The sequence below is a fragment of the Labrus mixtus genome, chromosome 18 (genome assembly GCF_963584025.1).
Source record: "Labrus mixtus chromosome 18, fLabMix1.1, whole genome shotgun sequence".
NCBI classification, from domain to species: Eukaryota; Metazoa; Chordata; class Actinopteri; order Labriformes; family Labridae; genus Labrus; species Labrus mixtus.
Window position 1 is genome coordinate 19,148,993 of NC_083629.1, and position 22,056 is coordinate 19,171,048.

At 42.4% G+C, this 22,056-nt stretch overlaps 1 protein-coding gene across 18 annotated transcripts in view; it reads right to left on the minus strand.

The window, feature by feature from the left end:
• tnika (TRAF2 and NCK interacting kinase a) overlaps window positions 1-16,691 on the minus strand; it is a 67,692-nt gene extending 51,001 nt beyond the window's left edge. For 5 of the 18 annotated variants that reach the window (XM_061062954.1, XM_061062951.1, XM_061062953.1 and 2 more), the window contains exons 1-2: window positions 16,300-16,685; window positions 2,945-3,010 (exon numbers count right to left, since the gene is read on the minus strand). In XM_061062954.1, the coding sequence (XP_060918937.1) occupies window positions 2,945-3,010; window positions 16,300-16,356 (123 nt within the window). In that variant the 5' untranslated portion in view covers window positions 16,357-16,685. Of the gene's footprint in view, window positions 1-2,944; window positions 3,011-16,299 lie in introns of all 18 variants that reach the window. The other 13 variants (XM_061062943.1, XM_061062940.1, XM_061062937.1 and 10 more) reach the window with 7 other exon arrangements.
• Between the last annotated feature and the right edge of the window lie 5,365 nt (window positions 16,692-22,056).

Consider the following 22,056-nt stretch of genomic DNA (forward strand, 5'->3'; position numbering starts at 1 on the left):
ATCTGTCTAATGTCAAAAGCATTACCTGTTCGGGGAGGTAGCTGTTTTTAGCTTTTACCTGATGCATTTTTCACTCCATGCAACGAGGTTATGAAAGTTTTAATAAGCCCAAAGGTAAGTCTACATTTGTCTATCCACGGATATGAATAATTCAGTTCCAGTGAAATGAAAAACAGTCACTTTGCAGTAAGGACAATTTGATTAACTCTGCTGTGCACTTTTATCTGCATAAATAAAAAAAATCTACAAGGGATGAAAGAAGAAGAAATCAGAGCACAACTTGTTCACTTGAAGTCAATGTTCACACAGATACATCAAAGCTAAACTGGCCCCTCGCCACTGAGCTAATTTAATTTATTTTTGGAATCAAAGACGAGTAAACTCATGTTTACAGCGCTCCTGACTTTGTATCTGTGTATGAGAGCCAAACTCCTGCATGTGTTCCCTTCTCAAGTATTCACTGATCCATACTGACGATACCTCAGCAGTGTACGTTCTTATATGCTACTTTTTTTTCTGATATAACAAGTGTCTAAAAATGGTTCAGCGCGAGCAGGAGCAATTCCAGTTCACTAATACCCAGCAGGCTGAAGGTCAATTTATCATCTGAGTGAGTCACAGATTCACCTGCTCACAAGAAGCTGATCCTCTGCAGGCGGAGACGAGGGATCTCAACCGCATGAGGAATTTAAAATAGATGGCATTTTTGCTCGATTGTGCCGCTTATCTGTGTGTGAAACCAATCTCTTCTAGTTTGCATCTTTATCTGCTTCTACAGCACTGAACGGGCAATATTTAGAAGTATAGACAAGAATTTGGCCTTTGAACTAATATTTCAGGCCTGCAAGTAAAAATGATTGTTATATAAACTTCAAGTTATTTTGCATCCTTTGCTGTCGTGATCCATAAAAAGCAGCTGATATTTAAAACAAAAACTGCTATTTTTCTTCAAAACATTTTTTAGCTAAAACAACATTCTGAGCCACATTCCCAATTACTTATCGGCTCTCTTAATCTAGAAGTATGGAAACAGCACCCTTTGCTTTCTGGAAATTGTGCAAGGTGTTGTTCTAAAAGTATCAAATTAATTTGGAAAGAAAGCTTTGAGTGTTTCTGCACCTGATGTCTGGAACAAACAGAGTAAGCTTAGAATATAAACCCTGGAAGTTTTTGGTGAAAATTGTTGAATCCAGGCTGTCTGAGTATAAAAGTTTCATTTATTTAAAGTTATTTCAATACTCTCTGTATGTGTTCTGAAGGTTGTGTATTGAACTATGTGTTAAAGCCTAAATTCCACCTGATGCGCGTTGGCTCTGCCTCCAGGCCAACCAGTTTATTTTCAGAATGAAACACTCTGTTTTGATGGTTCAGAACTATCTGTGTTTGTTGTTGTGTTTTTTTAAAGGGTTTCCACTGAGAAGGCAGCCTGTAGGTGTTGACGTACGAAGGTGCACGGAGCCGTAACGGATCAGAGCGGATACGCAATGAACCCGTATCTGGTGGAAGTTCAGGGATATGCTTTGCCTGAACAGGTCTCACTACTTAAACAGAACTGAGATCTCAAAAGGACAAAACCTGGGAGGAGGGGGAGCTCCTGCAGCTACATGTCCGATGTGTGTGGACACTTAACCCCAAGTTGCTCCCGCTGCCTTAAAAATATTTGCACATTGAAATCCTCAGGAAACAAAACAAAGGTGAAAATGTTTGATTTGAATTTCACCCAACACAAGATGAATCACCTTCATTATACGGTCCACAGACTATAACACACACTTTGACACCCGATCACAAACCAGTATGGATCAGCTGTATCTGCCACAGACCCAACAGGCCGGTGCTGTTGCCACGGGCGATCTTTGGCTCGGTAATGTATAGGAACAGAGTGGCTGAATGTCAGCAAGTAAATGAGCCGTGACTTTCCCCAAGACAGCAGAGTCAGCAATACACGGGTACGCATAACTCTGCTTTTTCTCTGCTGCTTTTGTGGGGTTTCTCCTATCTTCTGTTTCGAACACACACAGAAACACACACACACATTTCAGGAAGTCTTTCTAGAAGTGTGGAGAAACATGTCCAACCTCTGACTGACCTTTCATCTGACCTTATCAGGTATAAGAAAAGCTATTCTCCATCACCACCTGACCTTGACTACCTGCTCCATTAGACTCTCTCTCTCTCTCTCTCTCTCTCTCTCTCTCTCTCTCTCTCTCTCTCTCTCATGCACACACAATGCACTCACAGGGGGCTTCACATGCCCATACCTTCACTCATTTAACAAACACGCGTTCACTGCTGCTGAATGTGATCAAACAGAGTGTCACAAGCTGGTGCCACATCCTGCGCAGGGACAGGATGAACAGCAGAATCAGGAAACGGGAAGCGAAGACCACAGAAAAGGCTGCGCATCATCGGTAAAGGAGGAAGTCCAGACTGTGACATGGGCCGAAAGATAGCGCTTTAAACGACAGCGGGACACCGCTGAGTGCAGCTGACAGACAAACACTCAAACCACAGTGATGTCACAACGTCGAACACACTGAGAACAAGCATTTCCTGTGTCCCCGGGGAAACACATCACCCTGAAATACCTCATTTACAGGGCAAAAATGTAAGGATAGAGAATCGAAGTACAGTGCAGATAGCGAAGTAGAGAGAGAGAGTCAAGAAGAAGGAGTAAGGGAAATTCTTGTAAAAGCACTTAAATGTGTCCCAGTTTCTGCTTCGACTCTCTGCATTTTAGTCTCTCTTATACTCGCTCCATTTCTCTTAAGCTTGTGCGCTGCTTTTATCTTGTCTTCTCTATTTCCTTCAGACACTGAGCACATTTCTGTTCTTTATTCCATACATGCTACTTGGCGAGAATAAATAAAAGCTGATTATATGGTGGAGTGTACTATCATAGGGAAGACAACCCTGTATATCAAAGTGTGTGTGTTTATCTTACCTTGTACACTTGCCCATAGGTGCCATTTCCCACCAGCTCAACCAATTCAAAGATGCCGGCAGGGTCCTGGAAGAAAAGAGGACACAATGTGGGATTAGTGGGAAGAATAGGAAAATCAATAAAGCAAGGACGTCAGTGTCAGATTTGGGTTAAAAACATTCAGATATCTTCTGAGATTCCTCCGCCGTGACCGATACCGGATTTTCAGGGGCGGATAATGATATTAGGAAGCGAGAAAAAAATCCCACATCAATATATTTGCCAATATCTTTCTTAGATCCATCGTCAATCTTTAGAGATAGATGTATAGAAATACACACGCGTATTGCTTTTATCCCTCAAACGCAGTTACCAAACACTTGTGGAAAAGATATATAAAGAAGACAAGACGGCCACTCAACCGGAAAGTAACTGAACATGTACCTGCATCCCCGCTTGACCCTCTGGACAGCGATAAAGCTTGTTGTTATAGTAAATCCATCCACAAATGGCGGACTAGTTAGATATAAAATGACAATACAGCAGGCGCTACATGCTAAATCTGCTAGCCCAGTCATTTTGGTATTAACATGCTAATCTTAGCCTTGAGGTCAAGTGCCACTGTGCCTTCAATACATGCTAAGCCCCTGTTAGCCCACATTACAACAGAGGATAGCAGCATTTTAAAAAAAAACTGGGATAGGTTGGACTTTAACTCGAGTGTTGACACATAGGTCTGAAATGTAGTACTGGTTTAAAGACTCGTGTCCGGACTAGCTAATTATTTAAGTTCTCAGTCGCTATAGGCTTCCAACAGAGAACTGGACACATCTCTTACTATAAACAACTTGAACAGAGCGTAAAACCCACTGACCCCTGCACACATACACTCACACACACACACACACACACACACACACACACCTCCCCCCCTTTTCTCTGCGCTGCGTGTTGCTACGGAATTCCAACAATAGTTGGTATTCACCCTCTCCTTCCTTCTCTCTCTCTTTCACACTCTCCGCTTCTGTTCTTCAACCAGCCAAAGTCCATCTATGTCTCTCTCTCTCACCCTTTTATCTACTCGTTCTCTCTTTCTCTCCTTCACTCCTGACAGAGTCCAGCACGGGGCTTTATTTTCAAGGCTCTTCTCATTCCGACAGAGTCCCAGAAAACAGCGAGCCCCTTTACCAACTCTGGCTCTGTGCTCCTTCTCTCCCGTTGCATCCTTTAGGCTATCAGAAAGTTTGGGAAATGTTTCAGATCATTCACTGTGTCCGTCTGAACTTTGTATTCTTTCTTCTTGTGGGGGATGTCAGACGACTGCTGCTGTCCCCATATTTAGTAAGAATACAAAATGTTACAATGTGAGTTATTATTTATCCCACGCTGTATATAATCTTATTCTACAATCAGGTGTGAGGGGTTGTTGGGTGGTCCAGCTTTAACTCTTGCAATTTGACTTTGTAATGCTGTAAGTGTTGATAACCTTGAAGTCGGTGCTTATTCTCCAGGGAGAGCTAAAAAATACAAGCCATCCAAAGTCATTTCTGTCATTTTCACCATTTTTTCCCCCTTTTACTTGATAAAAATGCATCAATTAGTTTGTTTAAAAATGAGATCTTTTACTTGGGGCAAAGCTCGAGGTCTCTTTTAATGCTGACTTTTTAAACTTCATTTTTCAATAGTTCTGCAGTGGTACTTCTGCAAGGCTTGTGTGCAGACAATTTTACATGATAACCACTTTTCACAGACTGGACCCCTCTCAATCAAGTGACTCTGGATTTCAGTTCTGAAAAGTCACATACATGTTTTCTTCTCTTACCTTCCTGTCTTTTGCTTTGCAGCCTTCACTTTCTTACTTCCTGTACATGTTTTTTATTCCATGTCTGAATATTTTTGGTTGAACCATGTAGCTTAGTATGTTGACAGTTCACATAGATCTAGAAGTAATGTGAGAGTCCATAATGAAGGGAGTTAAACAAAATTCTATCTAACTTTTGATTGGTCTAGAAAAAGCCATAGGAGGTGGAGCTGAGGCGGGCCTTAAGCCTCCTGGAAAAAAGCACCAGCCTGTCAGTCAACTCAGCCACGCCCCTAATTATGAGAGTTTATGCAAAACTCCTACTTAGCCTTCATATAGTAAAAAAATGAGATATTAAAAAACTTTTGTTTCTGCTGTGAATATGGGCATTTTATCGAGGGGATTCTTTTTTTTTTTTTTTAGCAAGTCCCCAGTGGACACTATAGGAACTGCAGTTTCATGTACTTGCGCATTGGCTGCAACACTCAATAGAGGTTGGCGCTTGGTAAGGTGAAATATTTTCTTTGTCAACTTGCTTTCTCTCTTTCCTCAGAATCCTTCGAGTTACTCTCCCTACTTTCACTCACTTTCGCTCTCCCTTTCCCTCGTTCTGTGTCTACATGTTTGTTTCTGTGGGTCTCAGCAGACCTGTCAACCTGTCAGCGCTTTCTGAAGACGGGCCCTTGTGCTTTTCTTGCGCTCTCTCTCTTCTTCCTTTTCCTGTCGTTTTTTTTCACCCTTCTCTCTCTCTCTCTTCTTCCTTTTCCTGTTGTTTTTTTCATCCTTATTTTTCTGTTGTGTGAGGCCCACAAACACACATTCACTTGGCCTCATATTCAAACACATGCACCAGCAAAAACACAGACAAACTCATTCTCTCGCACTCTGTCTCAAGTACATCCTCCCGCTGTCTAGCTCTCTCACACTCTCATAACCAAACACACACACACACACACACACACACACACAAACACTCATACACTGTGCCAAAAGCACACTCCTACACAAAGGCTACTGTTCAAACGTTCTAACGAGTATGAGTGGGCTCAAAATGAAGAGTGTGTGTCTAACTAAACCGTTAACTAAAAGAGTCTGCAAGCTTTTTTTAACAGTCAGCAACCTTCTGCAGTCAGTGTGTGTGTGTGTTTGCTTGGCTATCGGGTCTATGCAGGTACATTTTTTCTCTCCTCACTTCCTTTTTCACTCTCCAACTACGTGCTTGTTTGGCAGCTGTGTGAATTAACTCTCTCTCGCTGCATACAAAGTTCCGACAGCAGCTCCCAAGACACGGCTAAGGATGCACTTTCTTTCTCTCGCTGTTTTTACACAACAGAAACATCCAGATAATGTCAAAAAAAAAAATCTATTCACATACACGCATGGGCATATGATCTGGATGCAAATGCATACAGGAACCTAAATTACTGGAAGATACATGATGTTTGCATGCATGTGGAGCCTAGTCTTCCCCATGCACAACACACAGAACGAGTGCTGTGGCTGGAGAAACTGAGTGTTTTTGCTGCTCCAGTTCATACATGTCCTCAGGCTCGCTGATAAAAATATAGCACGATATCATTCATATTTTATAGGCCACTTGCAGAATGAGCTCTCAGCTTGCACCGGGCTTTGTCAGTGCATCTGAGTGTGTATACATACATGTGTGTGTGTGTCTGTGTCAGTGGTTTATGTTTCTCCATGACTAGAGCAATTTTTACCCCCTTCCTTTTTTTTTCTCATTTTGTGTTCCTTCTGAGCTCTTGCCAGCGTCACATGACTGCCACATGACCCCACTGGTGACAGATGAATCATGGTGTATTTGTGTACGTCTGCATGAAGCTGCTAAACATTAGCAGCACATTGAATATGTTTGGAAAACAACACCAAAAAGCGGAGAGACGTGAGGATAAGATTCTCACTCATTCAGATGCAAACACACACGTCACACATCAGTTCTCAAGAAGTCTGTTTTTGAGAGGTGGGGGAGGAAGTACTGCAGGTGCAGTTTTCATTTCCTATAGCTTTAGACTAGTCTGGTTATCCTGACCAAATGCATAGAATCAATTCTGCCATGTCTACCTATGAACCGACCAAACCATGCCCATGAACTTAAGAAGACACAAGCTAAAGCTAGAGAGCCAGATGCATCCCCCCCAAACCCCCCCACACACACACAGAACTTTGTAACTCAACAAGCACAATTCTTAAGGTGGGAATCAAAGCCAGCTTTCTGTTGCTAGTTATTCCAAACTCGACGCTAGCTTTAGTTCTTTTCTTTTTTCAAAGTAGGCCAAAGAGCTCAAAATCTCCCAATTTCACAAAGGAGCATGATGTCCTTCAACGTCTTTGATAATAATAACCATTAAGAAACTCAAAAGGTTGACTTGGCAGTCTGTCAAACAACAAAAAAACGTAGACAATTTTAACACAAGTGTCTTTTAAAATAACACACAGCTTGCCTCACCTCACCCAACACTTATCTACAAGTCAGGAGGAGAGCTTCAATGTTATCTTTCTAGCATTCAGTGCTACATTGACAGCCTGACATTGAAGCAGACATCCTTGTACATCCAAAGATTAAACTTCTGTTTGGTCTTAATTATTGTGCCTCTGGTTTCCTTTCCCTTTGCCATTTCTCCTTGACGTGGAATGTTTGTGTGCAAAAGCGGAATGAAGTAAGATTAACTTTGGGCACAAGGCCACTGAGATGAATCCCCTCCTTTCTTTGAACGGGGGATATCGGCCCATGAGCAGCACATGCCGTCAGAAATAATGGGTTTTAGAGTGCAGGGCTTCAGCTCTTGTGAAAGCCACTTCACAACATACGTGAGGACCTTTACTGACGGCATTCATTCTTTCACTCCCCGAGCTAACCTTAATCCTCTTCACTACATTCCTGATCTTAACTGTTACCTAACTGAATACGTATAGTCCTAGCCTTAGCTGTAATACCAAAACAAATGACTCGCATTAAAAGCTGTCCATCAGCAAAACCACATTTGAAAGGAGGACACCAATGACCATAACAACCTAAGCTTTTCAGATCCAAACTTTCGTAACAGTCTGTTTACAATAATCAGACGACGACGTAATCGGGAGTGTGACCCATCTCATGATCAACTCCTACATGAAAAGCTATAATGCTTGTCAGCAAAAAGCTCTTTTTCTAATCCCACAGTCGTGCTGGGAGTCAATTTGACCCAGTACAAGCTGTTTCATCCAGTGGGAATGCGTTATACTGACTGTGTATGTATCAAAGCATTGATACATCAATGTATCGTCATCCTGACTTGTGTGCAATTATGGAATCGCTGCTGCCTAACATAGATATTTCACTAAAAGAAATATGAGGTGCTTTTAACAAATTTCCCTGGCAAATGTGCTTACCGCATGCCAAGTGCATGACTCTCTACGGTGGTGCTTATGACGTGAATGTGGGAACGTGAAGGGAAGTGATCGGGCCGAAGAAGAAGCTGACAGAAGGAAAAAAAGACGACGACGACGGCAGGATAGATCAATCCTGTATTTCGCCCGTGTTAGAGGCACTGCATATTCTTCAGTTCCTCAGATATCTTGATTTGTCATTACGTGATTGTCTAGCAATATATCAAATATTGCAGAATGGCTGTATCCTGATATTATTGTTATCATGAGGTCACATATCACATATTGTTTCATGACCCCGCACTTCCTACCCCAAGTAATGTAACACAATGAACACTGAAGAAGACTCCTGAGTTCAAACACATAAATGTCCATCATGCCTTAATAAAAGATTAAGCAGCTACATCAAAGTACCTTTAAATTCCTTGAAAGGTCAATACAAAAGTGACTGTCTGTTTGAGAAAGCACAGCAGCTCATGTGACCTGTAAATGTTGTGTCACACTTGTCAAATTCAGAATAACACTTGAGACTTTCCGATCCTACTTTTTTCTAAATTCTTCTGTTGTTTCTGGCAAACATGCAACCTTCTTATCCCCCATAATCCCTTCATTTCATTCCCAAGAAACCGACTGAAACAGTGAATGAGTGTGTTTGTGCTGTGAGTGGGTCAGGGTGGGTGCTGCACGTGCCACAATTTCCCAGGTAACCATTCAGAGTTAAGGGTTTTAACTTGAGGACAAACACGATAGCTGAGTAAAAAAAATAAAATAAAATAAAAAAAAACACTCCACATAAATGGATTCTCATCTTACTCACTTTAAATATGTCATATTACATCAGATCTGAAAGCCTGTTAGTCTCACGTCTGGGATTTATCAGTCTGTCTTGTGGACTGTGTTGAATATGATTATGGAAATTAAACCACATGAGTGTAAACAGGAAGTCACATGGTACTTTTGAGGTGACTGTAACCTGTTGCTCAAGAGAGGCTTAATCACCAAAGAACCATGAAATGTATTCGCTTGCTAAGGACTCGGCATCAGTTATTATTCCTCTTATCGGATGAGGACTGTTACACAGACACTTTACCAAAATTAACAGATGACAAGTGTGTCCTATTTGTTCGTTAAAATTGTCTGAGTTCTTTTGTGTGATGTTCTGTAGACTGTCCTTTGAGGTGTTCTGTAATTGTAAGTTTGTTTTTGTTAGTACATATAGGACTACAGATGAAATTTAGCTTTTGTGCTAATTCCGGCATATTCAGATAGATGCTATAAACTGATGTGTTGATTAATGCCCACTGTCTTAATTCAATTAATTAATTAATAATGAACATGTGGATAAGGAGGACATCAAATCTGATTCTCACTTAAACAGGAGTGCAGTCATATAAATTAATGTACACTGGCTAAATTGTGACACCTCATATTATTAACATTTATCTCCTTGTGTGAAGTAAGACTAGCTTTTGTTTAAAATTCATCGTTTTATCATTTACAGTACAAGTATCTTTTTTAATTCCTGTCGACGGGGCGCCATTACCCTGGTGGTTGATTTGCGCGCCCCCATGTACGGAGGCTGGTGTCCTCAAAGCGGACGGGCCCCGGGTTCAAATCTGGTCTGTGGCTACTTTCCTCCACTCTGTCCCCTCCTGATTTTAGACTCTATCCACTGTCCTGTCTCTCAAATAAAGGCATAACGAGCCCCCCCAAAAAAACATCTTTTCAAGAGATTAAACTCAAGATCTAACTGCAAGTTAGGGTTTGCTGCAGAGTGGTTTAAAATGTGCTGATATTAAAATAACTGTAAACAAACTTACTCCTCCGTATCAAAAGTTCTTTAGCTTAAATTGGCTCAGATAACTTGATGTAATTTGTCATAATGTGTTAATGGGGACACTCATCATCTAAAACTTGGCTTTCAGTAGCTAGACAATTGTCAGCAACAACTAAACACTCTATTCCTCCTGGCCAGCGCCGTGCAACAAAAGCAAAAAGTTAGCATCTGGCCTGTAAAAAATATGGAGCCATTAGTGGGCGGCGAAACAGAGCTCAAGTGTGAGAAAATAAATATTGGACTTATATTCCTCAGGTGGCCAAAAAACAAGACTCCAAATGAATGCTAATGCTGCTCTGTGTCTGCTGGATATGTTAATGGGAAAACTTTAAAGTGTGTTCTGAGGCCCCCAGGTGGGCACAAAAATCTATGAGGTGTTGATTCTGCATATTTTTGGGGAGAGTGATGGTAGCTTAGCAGTGCGTGAATTGTCTTGGTGCAGTTAAATGGCTCTGCTTTAGGTCTAATGTGTATCTAAAATAGATGTGTCTGTGCACCAGAGAGCAGCCAGGTGAGTGCAGTTAATGTCTTTAGAAAGTGAATTACAGAGGAGTGGGGTGGATTGAATTAAAGACCCTAAGAGGATGATAGGAGTCATGCCGGGGCCAGGTCTGCCTCTTATAAAACCACTTACACTTTACAACACGACTCACTACTGCGTGCTTTAACAAGGAGGTGCTGTGGTAGCCTAATTCCCAGTGCACCTCACCCAGACATGTACAGTACATTAACAGGAGTCAACTCTTAATCACAGATTTACAGCCCAGCTGAAGACGATACAGGCCACGGAGTTTGTTCTGCGATGTTAATGAACCCATCCCCTCTTCACCCTCCCTGGCCATCCCATCAGTCTCTGCCAAATCCGTCATCTCGCATCTTTTCCTGTCATCTCTCGGTCCGTCCCTCCGTCCCACTCATCGCTCATCTTTTCTTCTCAATTTCTGCCTGCCTCTGTCACTTCAATCCATCTTTCCTGCCTTCCTCCTGCCCTGCGCCATGTGCTCAGACTCCACGGAAGGGATTCAGCTCCTACTATGGGCTTGTTTACACGCACATGATTCCTTCGAGCACTCCGGATCAAGTGTGTGTTTACACTTTGTGCGTTGCAGTATCAGAGTGAAGTAAAGGGAAAGCCAGTCGGTTAGAGAGCAGGGTCTTGCCTACTCGTATTTTTTAAGTTATTGTCTGTTCAAGCACGCCGAACATGATGCATTATACATGAAGTTATAATCAAGAAGATCACAGCTTCTGTTTATTTCTTATGTTATGGCATCATCTTTGCTGATTTCCGTACTGTTCACGCTCTCAACACTTCCAAGGAATCATTTGGCAATCAGAGAGACTGTGATGTGATGTCTTCATTTTCTTTCCCTGCACGCTCAATAACTGTTTTTTTCATGACTACAAACGGACGTTTTTGACAAACAAACCAAACTAATTCCTATTCCCAGGAAAGAAAAATGTATGATAATGTATTTTATAGTGTCATATCATATCACATCATAAATACTCATAGTATTGTATTGTATCGCATTGTAAAATTCAGAAAAACTCCCTGCATGAAGATAATATACTTGACAAAGGCAGCAAACTGAAGAAAAGAGACATATTAAGATTATAACCTGGATTCATGTAAATTCTGCGCAGAGAGCCCCAGAGCCGAAGTGTTTGCAACAAAAAGAAAAGGTGGAACTTGGAAATAGAATTCAGCTTTTTCCGCAATTCAGCTGATGATTCAGAATTTAATTTGGCAGATTCAAACAAGCAAGAACCTCATGTTCTCATGCATCCAGAGCCAACTTCTGGAACTAAGTGCTCGTGTAAGTGTAACAGAGAATTAAGAGACTAGATGCAGCTCCATCAGTGACTTGGGGGCGAGAAAATAGGTCAACTAGAAGCAGGCAGGCGGAGTGGAAAAGGAGGGTGGGAGGGAGAGGGGCATTTCTCAGCGACAGACTGCCATACAGTATATAGACTATTCATGAATAAGCTCTGTGTAAGCCTTGGGCACTGCTGTGGCCCTGTTACTATGGCGTTCATGGTGAGGGGCCGAGGAATGCGGCCTTACTGGGCAACAGGGATGGAGGGAGGGGGTGGGGGGGGTGGGAGATGTGGAGAGGGGTCTTTGCTTTGGACTACTTTAGTCACTGGTCACATCTCACCCTTTCAGCCTTAATGTCGCTTTCTTTTTCTTTTGCTCTCTCCTGTTTGGAATGAGCCCTCTAAATCCTCTTCTTCTCTCTGAATCCGTCACTCCAGCTCGCTACCTCTTCGCCCTTTCTCTCCGTCGCTGTCTCTCCATCCTCACCTGCTCGCTCTTTTTCATCTCGGCTCTCACACCTGAGTCCCTGCACAGCACACTTCTCTATTGGCAGTGTGTGGTTTTGTGTGTGTTTATGTGATGCCGGGGTTGTGCTTCCTGCTGGTGTCCCATCTGTTGCTCTCCTCAGCTGACTGGATGAACTCGTGCCTCTGACGCCTCTGACCTGTATGCGTGTGTGTGTGTGTGTGTGTGTGTGTGTGTGTGCGCACACATGAGTTTCACTTTACATAAATAAGAACCACTGTCTGTATAAAAAACCACAGCGTCTGTCTCGACCTCCTCTTGTCTTTTTGTATCACTGTGAGTCACAGGGAAGACGGGAAACAAGCGGTGACATCCCTTTGACTCCAGCCTTTCCCACTCGAGTGAAACACGCGGCATACACGCAGGTGCTGTCGGGGGTCAATGTGTGACAACAGCGAATACCGCAGAGACTTGACGAGGCATTTGAAAAATAAGAGAAAGAGAAAGAAAAGGGAAATGTGCAGAGACAGCAAACATTCAAAGCCACTTCTCTCCCTTTCCTCTCTACTTCCCACTCAGTTCTGTCTGTCTCTTGAATGTGTGTGTTTTTGTATGTTTGCAAGGGTCAGTGTGCCCATGAGAAGCCAAGTGCAAGAGCAAGCTTGGCTCCCTGACACCCCCACCCCCCCACCCCCCCACCCACCCATACACACAGACACAATAACAAAATCCCTCATCACCACAACCCGGGTCAGTATTATAATCTCACCCCCCTCCACCATGCCAGAGCCAGCTGACCTAGTTCCTGTCTAGTCAGCCCAGTGGTTGACTGTACACTTATCACTCGTGTGTGTGTGTATGTATTCTCTGTTGTTACTAAGATTGGGTGTGTATGAGTAGTGTGTATGTGTGATCATGATAAGTCAAAGTGCATTTAAAAACAGATGGAAAAGTGAAAAGAAAGGGGAAAAAGCAAAGAAGTAGATTCACACATAGACAGATTTTCCCTAGAATTTGGGATGAGGATATTTTAAGAAATGATGTATCCAAATGCTGATTCCAATGTCTCCAATTCTCAAGACGTCTTTGTAATTCTTCATTTCTTTTTATCAAATGTGATTTGATGATTTTTTTTTTTTTTAACTGTTGCAAGAAGTCCCTCCTCTATTTCAAACCGCCAGTCGCTGATCTTTTCCAGAACCTGAGACACCTGCACTGCTGACATTTTCTTTCACGTTTGACTATTAAAACATATCTCAGCCGGATGACTTCTTCTGCCAAAAAAATAAATAAACCTCTTCTCTTAATCAGAAGTTTAGTACACTAGCTTGCCAGCATTAAATTGTTGTGACACAAGAGAAAAAACATCAGCTATTGATAATATCGATATTTGCATGTTGGCCAATGGACTGATCGTTGTCAACAGTCTAATTAGACACTTCATGTATTTATACTGCCTGTTGTTCTCTTTTCTACATTTTAGTTTTATCTCATCTGTTGATGCTGGCCTCATTATCAAGAGTGAAAGTTTGTTGTATGTAATTACAATTAAAGGCAGAATGTGCAACATTTTACACATAAATACATCAGAAATCAAGTCTATCCTGTGTTAATGTCTCTCTGAGTCATGACTGTCTACAATGAGTGAGGAGCGCAAGTCCCACCAGCTGTACTGTTGTCGAAAAAGCTGTTTTAGTCACGGACTAGAGAAAAGAAGAATAACAAGGTCTACTCGCTGCTAATTTGGATGTCACGTTAGTGTCTTTAGATCACGGCCAATGGATGTGCAATATGAAGTTAACCAAAGTGTGCCAACATTAGCATGCTAACACAACAATGCCACAGGCTGTTGCAGCGAGAGACGAGGACAATTTTGTGGCGCGGCGGCTTCAGACTAGCGGAGGTGTCGCACAAACAGCAGTTTGTTTTGATTTGGTTCTGGTGCTCACGGGCGACATCTACTGGATCAAAAAGTCGCACATTCGTCCTACTTTGTATGACACGTCTTGGATAATCTGCGTGGTTACTTTGTCAGTTCTGAGACTTGACGTTAAATCCATTTACATCAACTTTTCACACAACCGGCCTTAAAACCGGAAATTCGTCTTTCTTTCTTTTAAGTGAACAAACGGGACCGGGACGCTGAAGCTTTAAGATCTTTCTTATCCATGAGTGTGCAAATACAAACATGCCCAATCATATAAATGAAGGGTGTCAAATGATCACTATTGTGTCCACGCATGTAAAAGAAACCTGAGCATTTGTGTGTGTGTGTGTGTGTGTGTGTGTGTGTGTGTGTGTATGCGTGTGTCCTTGCAGCGGCCTCTGAGTCACAGTGAGAGACATGAGCTTGCTATCACGCCTCTGAAAGAACAGAACATGCATGGCCTGACTCCCAATGCACAGACACTTCCCCTCCTCTTCATCTCCCTCCCCTGCTCTTCTTTCATGGCCCCCTGTCAAATCTCAGACCTTCACTTCACCCGCCCCCCCCCCCCCTCCCCCTCATCAAAACATGCATCACATGTGTAAACCTTACGAGCGCTGTCATTTGTTGTCGACAGTTCATTCACCTCCCGAGTGTGAGTGTTAGTCTTCATTGCAGCAGGCAGGCCAAAGGAGAAGGTGGGCAGAGAGGGATAATGCTTAGAGACAGAGCGGCTGGCAGATATAGACAGGGAGGTGCATTCAGTCAGTCACACAAACACGATGCAGGAAAAAAAAAAAAAAAAAACAGGCGTTAAAAATGGACAGAAAAGAGGAGGAACTGAATAGACAGATGAGCAGAAACACTGAAACAAGCAAAGAGACAGACAGGATGAAGGGCACAATCAAGCAGTTGAGGAAGGAGGTAAACACAGGCAGGCTGACAACAACTGCATTGTGTGTGCGTGTTTGATGTGTGTGTGTGTGTGTGATGTGGTTTCCTTCCTCAGAGCAGCAAACAGGTTTTTCGCAAGAGCTTCTTCTTTTATATACTCATGTACAGCATCCCTTACTTGTGTGCAGCTGATAGTCGCCTGGCAGACACCGACACACACACACACACACACACACACTGAGAATATCACACTCATACACAGCATGCCCAGCGGAGCAAAAAACATGGGTATCCACGCATAAACACAAGCACAGTAGGCTGTTAGAGTGTGAGTGTGTGTGTCTGTCTGTCTGTCTGTCTGAGTGTGTTGTGGTTTTACAGCAACACACCGGATGAACAAAAGAAAGTGGCTATTGCAGCATGCAGTGCTTCTGCTTTGATGAAGAGGAGGGTGAGATGACTACAGGTAGCTTGGCACTCTTTCTAGCAGACACATATGCACGCACACACACACACACACACACACACACACACACACACACACACACTAGATACAGGTGCAAATAGCCACAAAAACAGCGAGAAGGGGGGGGGACTAGTTTTCTGTTCAAAGGGGGAAATAGGGACTGAAATCAAGGAGTAGTTTGTCCCCTGATTTTAACACAAGAAAATCTGCATTGTGAGTGTGTGTGTGTGTGTGTGTGTGTGTGTGTGTGAGTGTGGTGGGGGTGGGGGGGGGGGGGGGGGGGTAAAAAGGTTAAATTCCATTGCTGTCTGATTCAGGGCCTATACTGTGATAAAAAAAAAAATACACAAACCCTTGTATCCAGGTCAGCAAAATATCTGCTACTACCTCCACTCAGCCCCACACACACACACACACACACACACACACACACACACACACACACACACACACACACACACACACACACACACACACACACACACACACACCATCAACCATCCTGGTGTAGATTAAAGCTTCAGAAGCACGAGGCAGCTGTCATGCTAGTTAATGTCTAAATTTACTATTTCATCTATAATTTGACACATTGTCTCCCACACATCCTCCTCTCGCAGCCTCCTCTCCTCCTCCTCGTCTCCTCGTCTCCTGCCGGTTTGCTATTCAAGCGGCGCTGTCAGGTGCAAGGAGAGGAGAGAGGAGAAACGAGCGCACTCGCTTCGAACGCACAAACCGGCTACTCTCACTTCAAGCTGAAAATACATTTTCATATTCTCTTACCCTCAAAGCGGACAAGTCGATTTCGTCCAGACTCCGAGCCGGGGAGTCACTCGCCATGATGGAGGGCACACACACACGTCAAAAAAAAAAAAAAAAAAAAGCTCGATATCCTGAAACGGCCTCTGCTGTCACGACTGTGTGGTCCCCCTCTCTCTCTCTCTCTCTCTCTCTCTCTTTCAGTCTCTGTCCAACAAAGTGATGTCTCAGCGAGCGGCTGGATCAAAGACAGTCTCCTTTCCTTCTGCTCGCACCACGCTAGAGCTCAAGCCCGCGAAGCAAGAGCACGGCGTGCACCAGCAGCTCCAGGTCCATGTCTGCAGATGGAGACGGTACAAGAGGAGTGTGTGTTGTTGTTGCTGCTGCTGCTGCTGCTGCTGCTGTGACAGAAAGTGAATATACTGAGGGAGGGGGAGACAAGTGCTTTTCTGCCGGCAAACCACGCCTGTTACTGGGCGGGGTTTGGTGAGGCAGCCGGGACTCCCAAACTTTTTTTCCTCTTTCTGCATTACTCCTGCGGCCCTGCAAAGTTGTTGTTGTTTTGGTTTTTTTTTTTTTTTTTTAACTTTATTTCAAATGAGAATTGTACACACACACACACACACACACACACACACACACACACACACACCGTACAGAAATACAGTGTAGGCCTAATGAAGGGCAGGGTTGGTCGTTTTCGAAAACTAACATGATTTGAAAGCAGCATTCCCTCAGTGCTCAGACTCTTCACGGGTCTATTTCATAGATCGACTGTACAGTCTATGATCTATATCAGGGGTGGGCAACTGGCGGCCCGGGGTCCACATGCGGCCCCCATCAACCCTCAACGTGGCCCTCAAGTCAATTTTTACATATCAATTAATTGGAAAACATGACAAAATCTGCCATGAAATCATCAAAACCAGAAATATGTCCATAATAATATTTGATCACTGGTATGTGTTGAGTTAAATTTGAGACATAATTGACTGTAATCTTTTTTCGTATGCTACAATTTGGCCCCTCTGGCAGTGAGAATTAAATGAATGTGGCCCTTGCTGTGAACGAAGTTGCCCGTCCCTGATCTATATACACGCAACAGTCTGACATGTGAGCTTTTAAAGGCCTCTCTCCTCATTTCACACCAAGTCCAGTGTGCTTCTCAAACGACCTTTGATAGACAGTGTTCGATAAGCGTTCATCAAACACACAAGGGGCCGTTCTGATGCTTAATATTTATAAAATACTTTTCACTTTGACACTGCAATTGGCCTCTTTTTTGTTTTCATACATATATTTTACACATGTTTTGAGCCACATTGAAATGTATCAAACATAAAAAGACATAGTTAGATAATATGTTCATCTTTATAAATGTGATCTACAAATCAAAAGTATTCAGTCTCACTTGTTTGTCTTGAAACCGCCTTCGTGGCGCCTGCTTCAAATTGTAAAACTGCTTGCCAAAAAAATGTCAAAATAAAAAGCGGAAGGATAATTTTCTCACACTTGACGTCAATGAGAGAATAACAAGGAACCAGTTAGGGTTACATATGCTCGCCCCAAAGTGATAATTCATTTTAAAGAAGGAGGTGAGCACCTTTTCCACAGAATGATTCCTCTTTTTTATATTTCTTGTTTTCATTGTTTTATGCGTTTTTGAAGAATTTCACCTGAGCTGACTACATAAGTGTTGATTTTCCACATAAGCATTCATTACTTTCCTTATTGTAAAATAAAATATATTCACACTTTGACTTACCATGGAGCAGCTTACGTTGGGGTGTTGCCTGTATTTAAGTATAGGATTTAAGATCTTGTTAATACCACTGATTCTAAATTCAAGTCCTAGAAAGAGTACCCCCCCCCCCCCCCCAACATTGGATGCTACATCTCCAAAAAAATGCGACTCGACCTACTCTGTTCAGTCCATGTGAGTTTTGTTGTAACTCTGTTTCTCTTTTTGTGTTTGTGTCTTGTTTATTTTTAAGATTATTAAGATTATTATTGTTTTTAATGATTTTTATTCGAACATATTTCCAGATTGAATAATTTCAGTGATTTTTAAATGTTCTATTTAAATGTTTCCTCTGTCATGATTGTTTTGGATGTCTTGTGTGAAGCACCTTGAATTGCCTTGTTGTTGAAATCCTATCCTAAGAACCAGTTTTTGTTATGTATCCTGCCAATAAACTGACTTCTATTCCTTGGTATTTCTCATTCTTGAACATCCATGCTAAATGGAGACACCCGTTAAACAAATACAAGTGGGGGAATGTGGTTTTCATACATGTATTTTTGACATGTTTTGAGCCCCATTGAAATGAATCAAACATAAAAAGACATACATAGTTAGATAAAACGTTTATCTTTATAAAGTGATCTATAAATTGAAAGTATACAGTCTCATTTGTTTGGCCAAAAAAATGTCAATGTATAAACTGTGAAGGATGAGTTTCAACAATGAGAGAATACCAAGGAACCAGGTGTGGGTGGTTGTGTGACGTGTTCATGAATTGAATGAATTATGAAAAGCAAAGTCTCTTGTTTTCAATGTTTAATGCGTTCTTAAGAAACGGATTAAGCTATGATAATAAGAAATTCGGAAAAATAAGAGAATCATTCTGTGAAAAAAGTGCTCACCTCTGAGAAGTCCTTTTTTCCTTATAAGGGTTTAAAAAATAAAAGAACACTTGGGACAAGCATTGCATAACATACCTGGTTCCTTGGCATGCTCTCAAAATGTTAAGCACTGGTTGGTTGTTCTTTGTTTTGTCTGCTTTGATTGTCATGGAATGTTGGACAGAATCGAACATGAAGGAAGTCGTTGATTCCCATGAAATCCATCATCACTTACTGAAGAAGATGAATGTATGTTCTAACTGTGGTAGATAGACTTATGTACGGTGGCCCTGAAGATCAATTGAGGGTTCATGGACTCATGGACGACCTTACTGTGACAACCACAACCCATGTGGAGGCGAGGTGGGTGCTGACAGCTCTTGACCATATGGCAACGTGGGCCAGGATGAAGTTTAAGCCTAAGAAATCTAGGAGTATGGTGATAAAAAAAAATGTAACAAACCGGTTCAAGCTGCAGATACAGGGTGAGGCCATTCCATCAATAGAGAAGAATCAAATGCCTCTGAAAGTGGTTTGATGATTCACTTACTGACAGGAACAACATGACCAGCACTGAAAAGCAGACAGAGGAATGGCTGAGGAGGATAGGAAAATCAGGACTTCCGGGGAAATTCAAAATGTGGCTCTACCAGCATGGTCTGTTGCCGAGACTCATGTGGCTGTTGACAGTGTATGCAATTCCAATGACAACCGTGGAAGGAGTGGAGAGGAAGATAAACAAGCACCGCCGAAGGTGGCTGGGAATCCCTCCAAGCTTCACTTCAGTAGGCCTCTACATTAGATCAGGACAGCTCCAACTACCCCTGTCATCGGTGGTGGAAGAATTCAAGGTGGCAAAGTGCAGAGTGGTAATGACTTACAGAGACTCCCAGGACGCACAAGTCAGACAAGCAGGGGTTACTACACGATCAGGACGCAAGTGGGCAGCCGACACCTCTGTCACACAAGCAGAAAGCATGCTGAAGCATGCGTTGGGATTCCATGCATAGGAAGACAGGGTCTTGGAACCTCCCATTTCAAACAGTGGGGGAAGGCAGATGCCAAGGAGAAGAGAGCCATGATTCAGGAGGAAGTATGGAACCTGGAGGAGGAGGGGCGACGATCAAGGGCTGTGGAGCTAGCGTCCCAGGGAGCCTGGACCAAATGGGACCTCCCTAAAAGAAAGATCTCATGGGCGGCTCTATGGAGGCTAGAACCTTTCCGCATCTCTTTCCTGCTGCGATCGGTCTATGACACACTCCCGACTCCGACAAGCTTGCACAGATGGGGCATGAGAGAGGACCCACTGTGCAAGCTCTGTGGGAAGAAGGGCACCATGGCGCACATCTTGTCAGGGTGTACAACAGCACTCACCCAGGGAAGATACAGGTGGCGCCACGATAAGGTGCTCATGACACTTGAAAAAGAAAGAATGCCAAATACCAGGACCTGTTGCATGACTGCAGGGGGAAAGGGTGGCACGGCATGGCTGTTTCCAGTCGAGGTCGGCTGTAGAGGATTCCCTGCCCAGTCTGTGTGGACAAATATAAAAACATAAAAAGACATACACAGTTAGATAAAACGTTTATCTTTATAAAGGTGATCTATAAATTGAAAGTATACAGTCTCATTTGTTTGACACCTAGCGAAACTCGCCGTGGCACCTGCTTCATAGTTTAAAACTGCTTGCCAAAGAAATGTCAACATATATACTGTGAAGGAGGAGTTTCAACAATGAGAGAATACCAAGGAACCAGGTGTGGGTGGTTGTGTGACGTGTTCATGAATTGAATTTCAATGTTTAAAGCGTTCTTCAGAAACGGAGTAAGCGATCATAAGAGATTTGGAAAAACAAGAGTTCAGAATCATTCTGTGGAAAAAGTGCTCACCTCTGTTAAGCATTGCATAACATACCTGGTTCCTTGGTATGCTCTCAAAATGTTAAACACTGGTTGGTTGTTCTTTGTTTTGTCTGCTTTGATTGTCATGGAATGTTGGACAGAATCGAACATGAAGGAAGTCGTTGATTCCCATGAAATCCATCATCACTTACTGAAGAAGATGAATGTATGTTCTAACTGTGGTAGATAGACTTAGGTACGGTGGCCCTGAAGATCAATTGCAAAAAAACAATTCAATTAAAGCAGCAAAAATGTCACTAAACATTGAATTATTTAAGGAAACACAAAAATAGTTCATAAGACACAAAATAGTTCATGAAATGCAAAATTAAACAATAAGACAAGACAAAACATTTCACAAAAAGCCAAAAATATTTCACAAAACTGAAAAATGTTTTTTTATAAAACACAAAACCATTTTGTGAAGCACCCAAAAAAAGTATGTCATTAACAGTTTGTGCATTTTGTGAAATATTTAATTTCATTCAATTCTTTAGTGGTGAGTAAAATGCTTTTTGTGTTCAGTGAATTGTTTTTTTTTGTTTTTTTGCAGTTGACCGTAACGGCCACCGTAGTTATTAAGGCTTATGTGCAAAAGCAACACTTATGTAGTCAGCACAAATCTATTACCTCCAATACAAGAACCAGGGGCGATTCTAGAGTCTTTTGGGGACCCTAGGCAAAAACGAATTGGGGGCCCCTCCAACCACCATCATGTCTGCCGGTGTCCCGACGCTCTTCCACTTTCTTTTTCACTCCCAGACAGATCATTCCTGTTCATTTTCCTCCTGAGGAACATTGGTTTTCATGTCAGATGGGGCTCCGTTAGGGAGGTTTCCTACAGTCATTGCAAAATTTGCACATTTTGAGCTACTGCTGCGGTTTTAAGTTAGTCGAGCCCTTGTGGGGGGCCTCAGCTGTTCCCTGTCTGACAAGAACTGCTGACTACACTGTTTACCACGGCACATTGTGTATATTTAGATCTGTTAATATTGTTTATATCTTTATTACCCTGCGATTTGTTCATAGCTCATTAGTTTGACTCTCATTTGGTACTTATTGCTTTTTCTATAATTCATTTTCTATTCTTACATTTATTTCTATCTTTCCTCCTGCCTTATTGTGTTCAAGAGCAACTGTAAAAAAAACTAATTTCCCCTCTGGGATCAATAAAGTTTTTTCTGATTGGGAGTAATGAAATCCTCACAGTCCAAACAGCCTTTCCCCAATCACACTTCTTTTCTAAACCCCATGA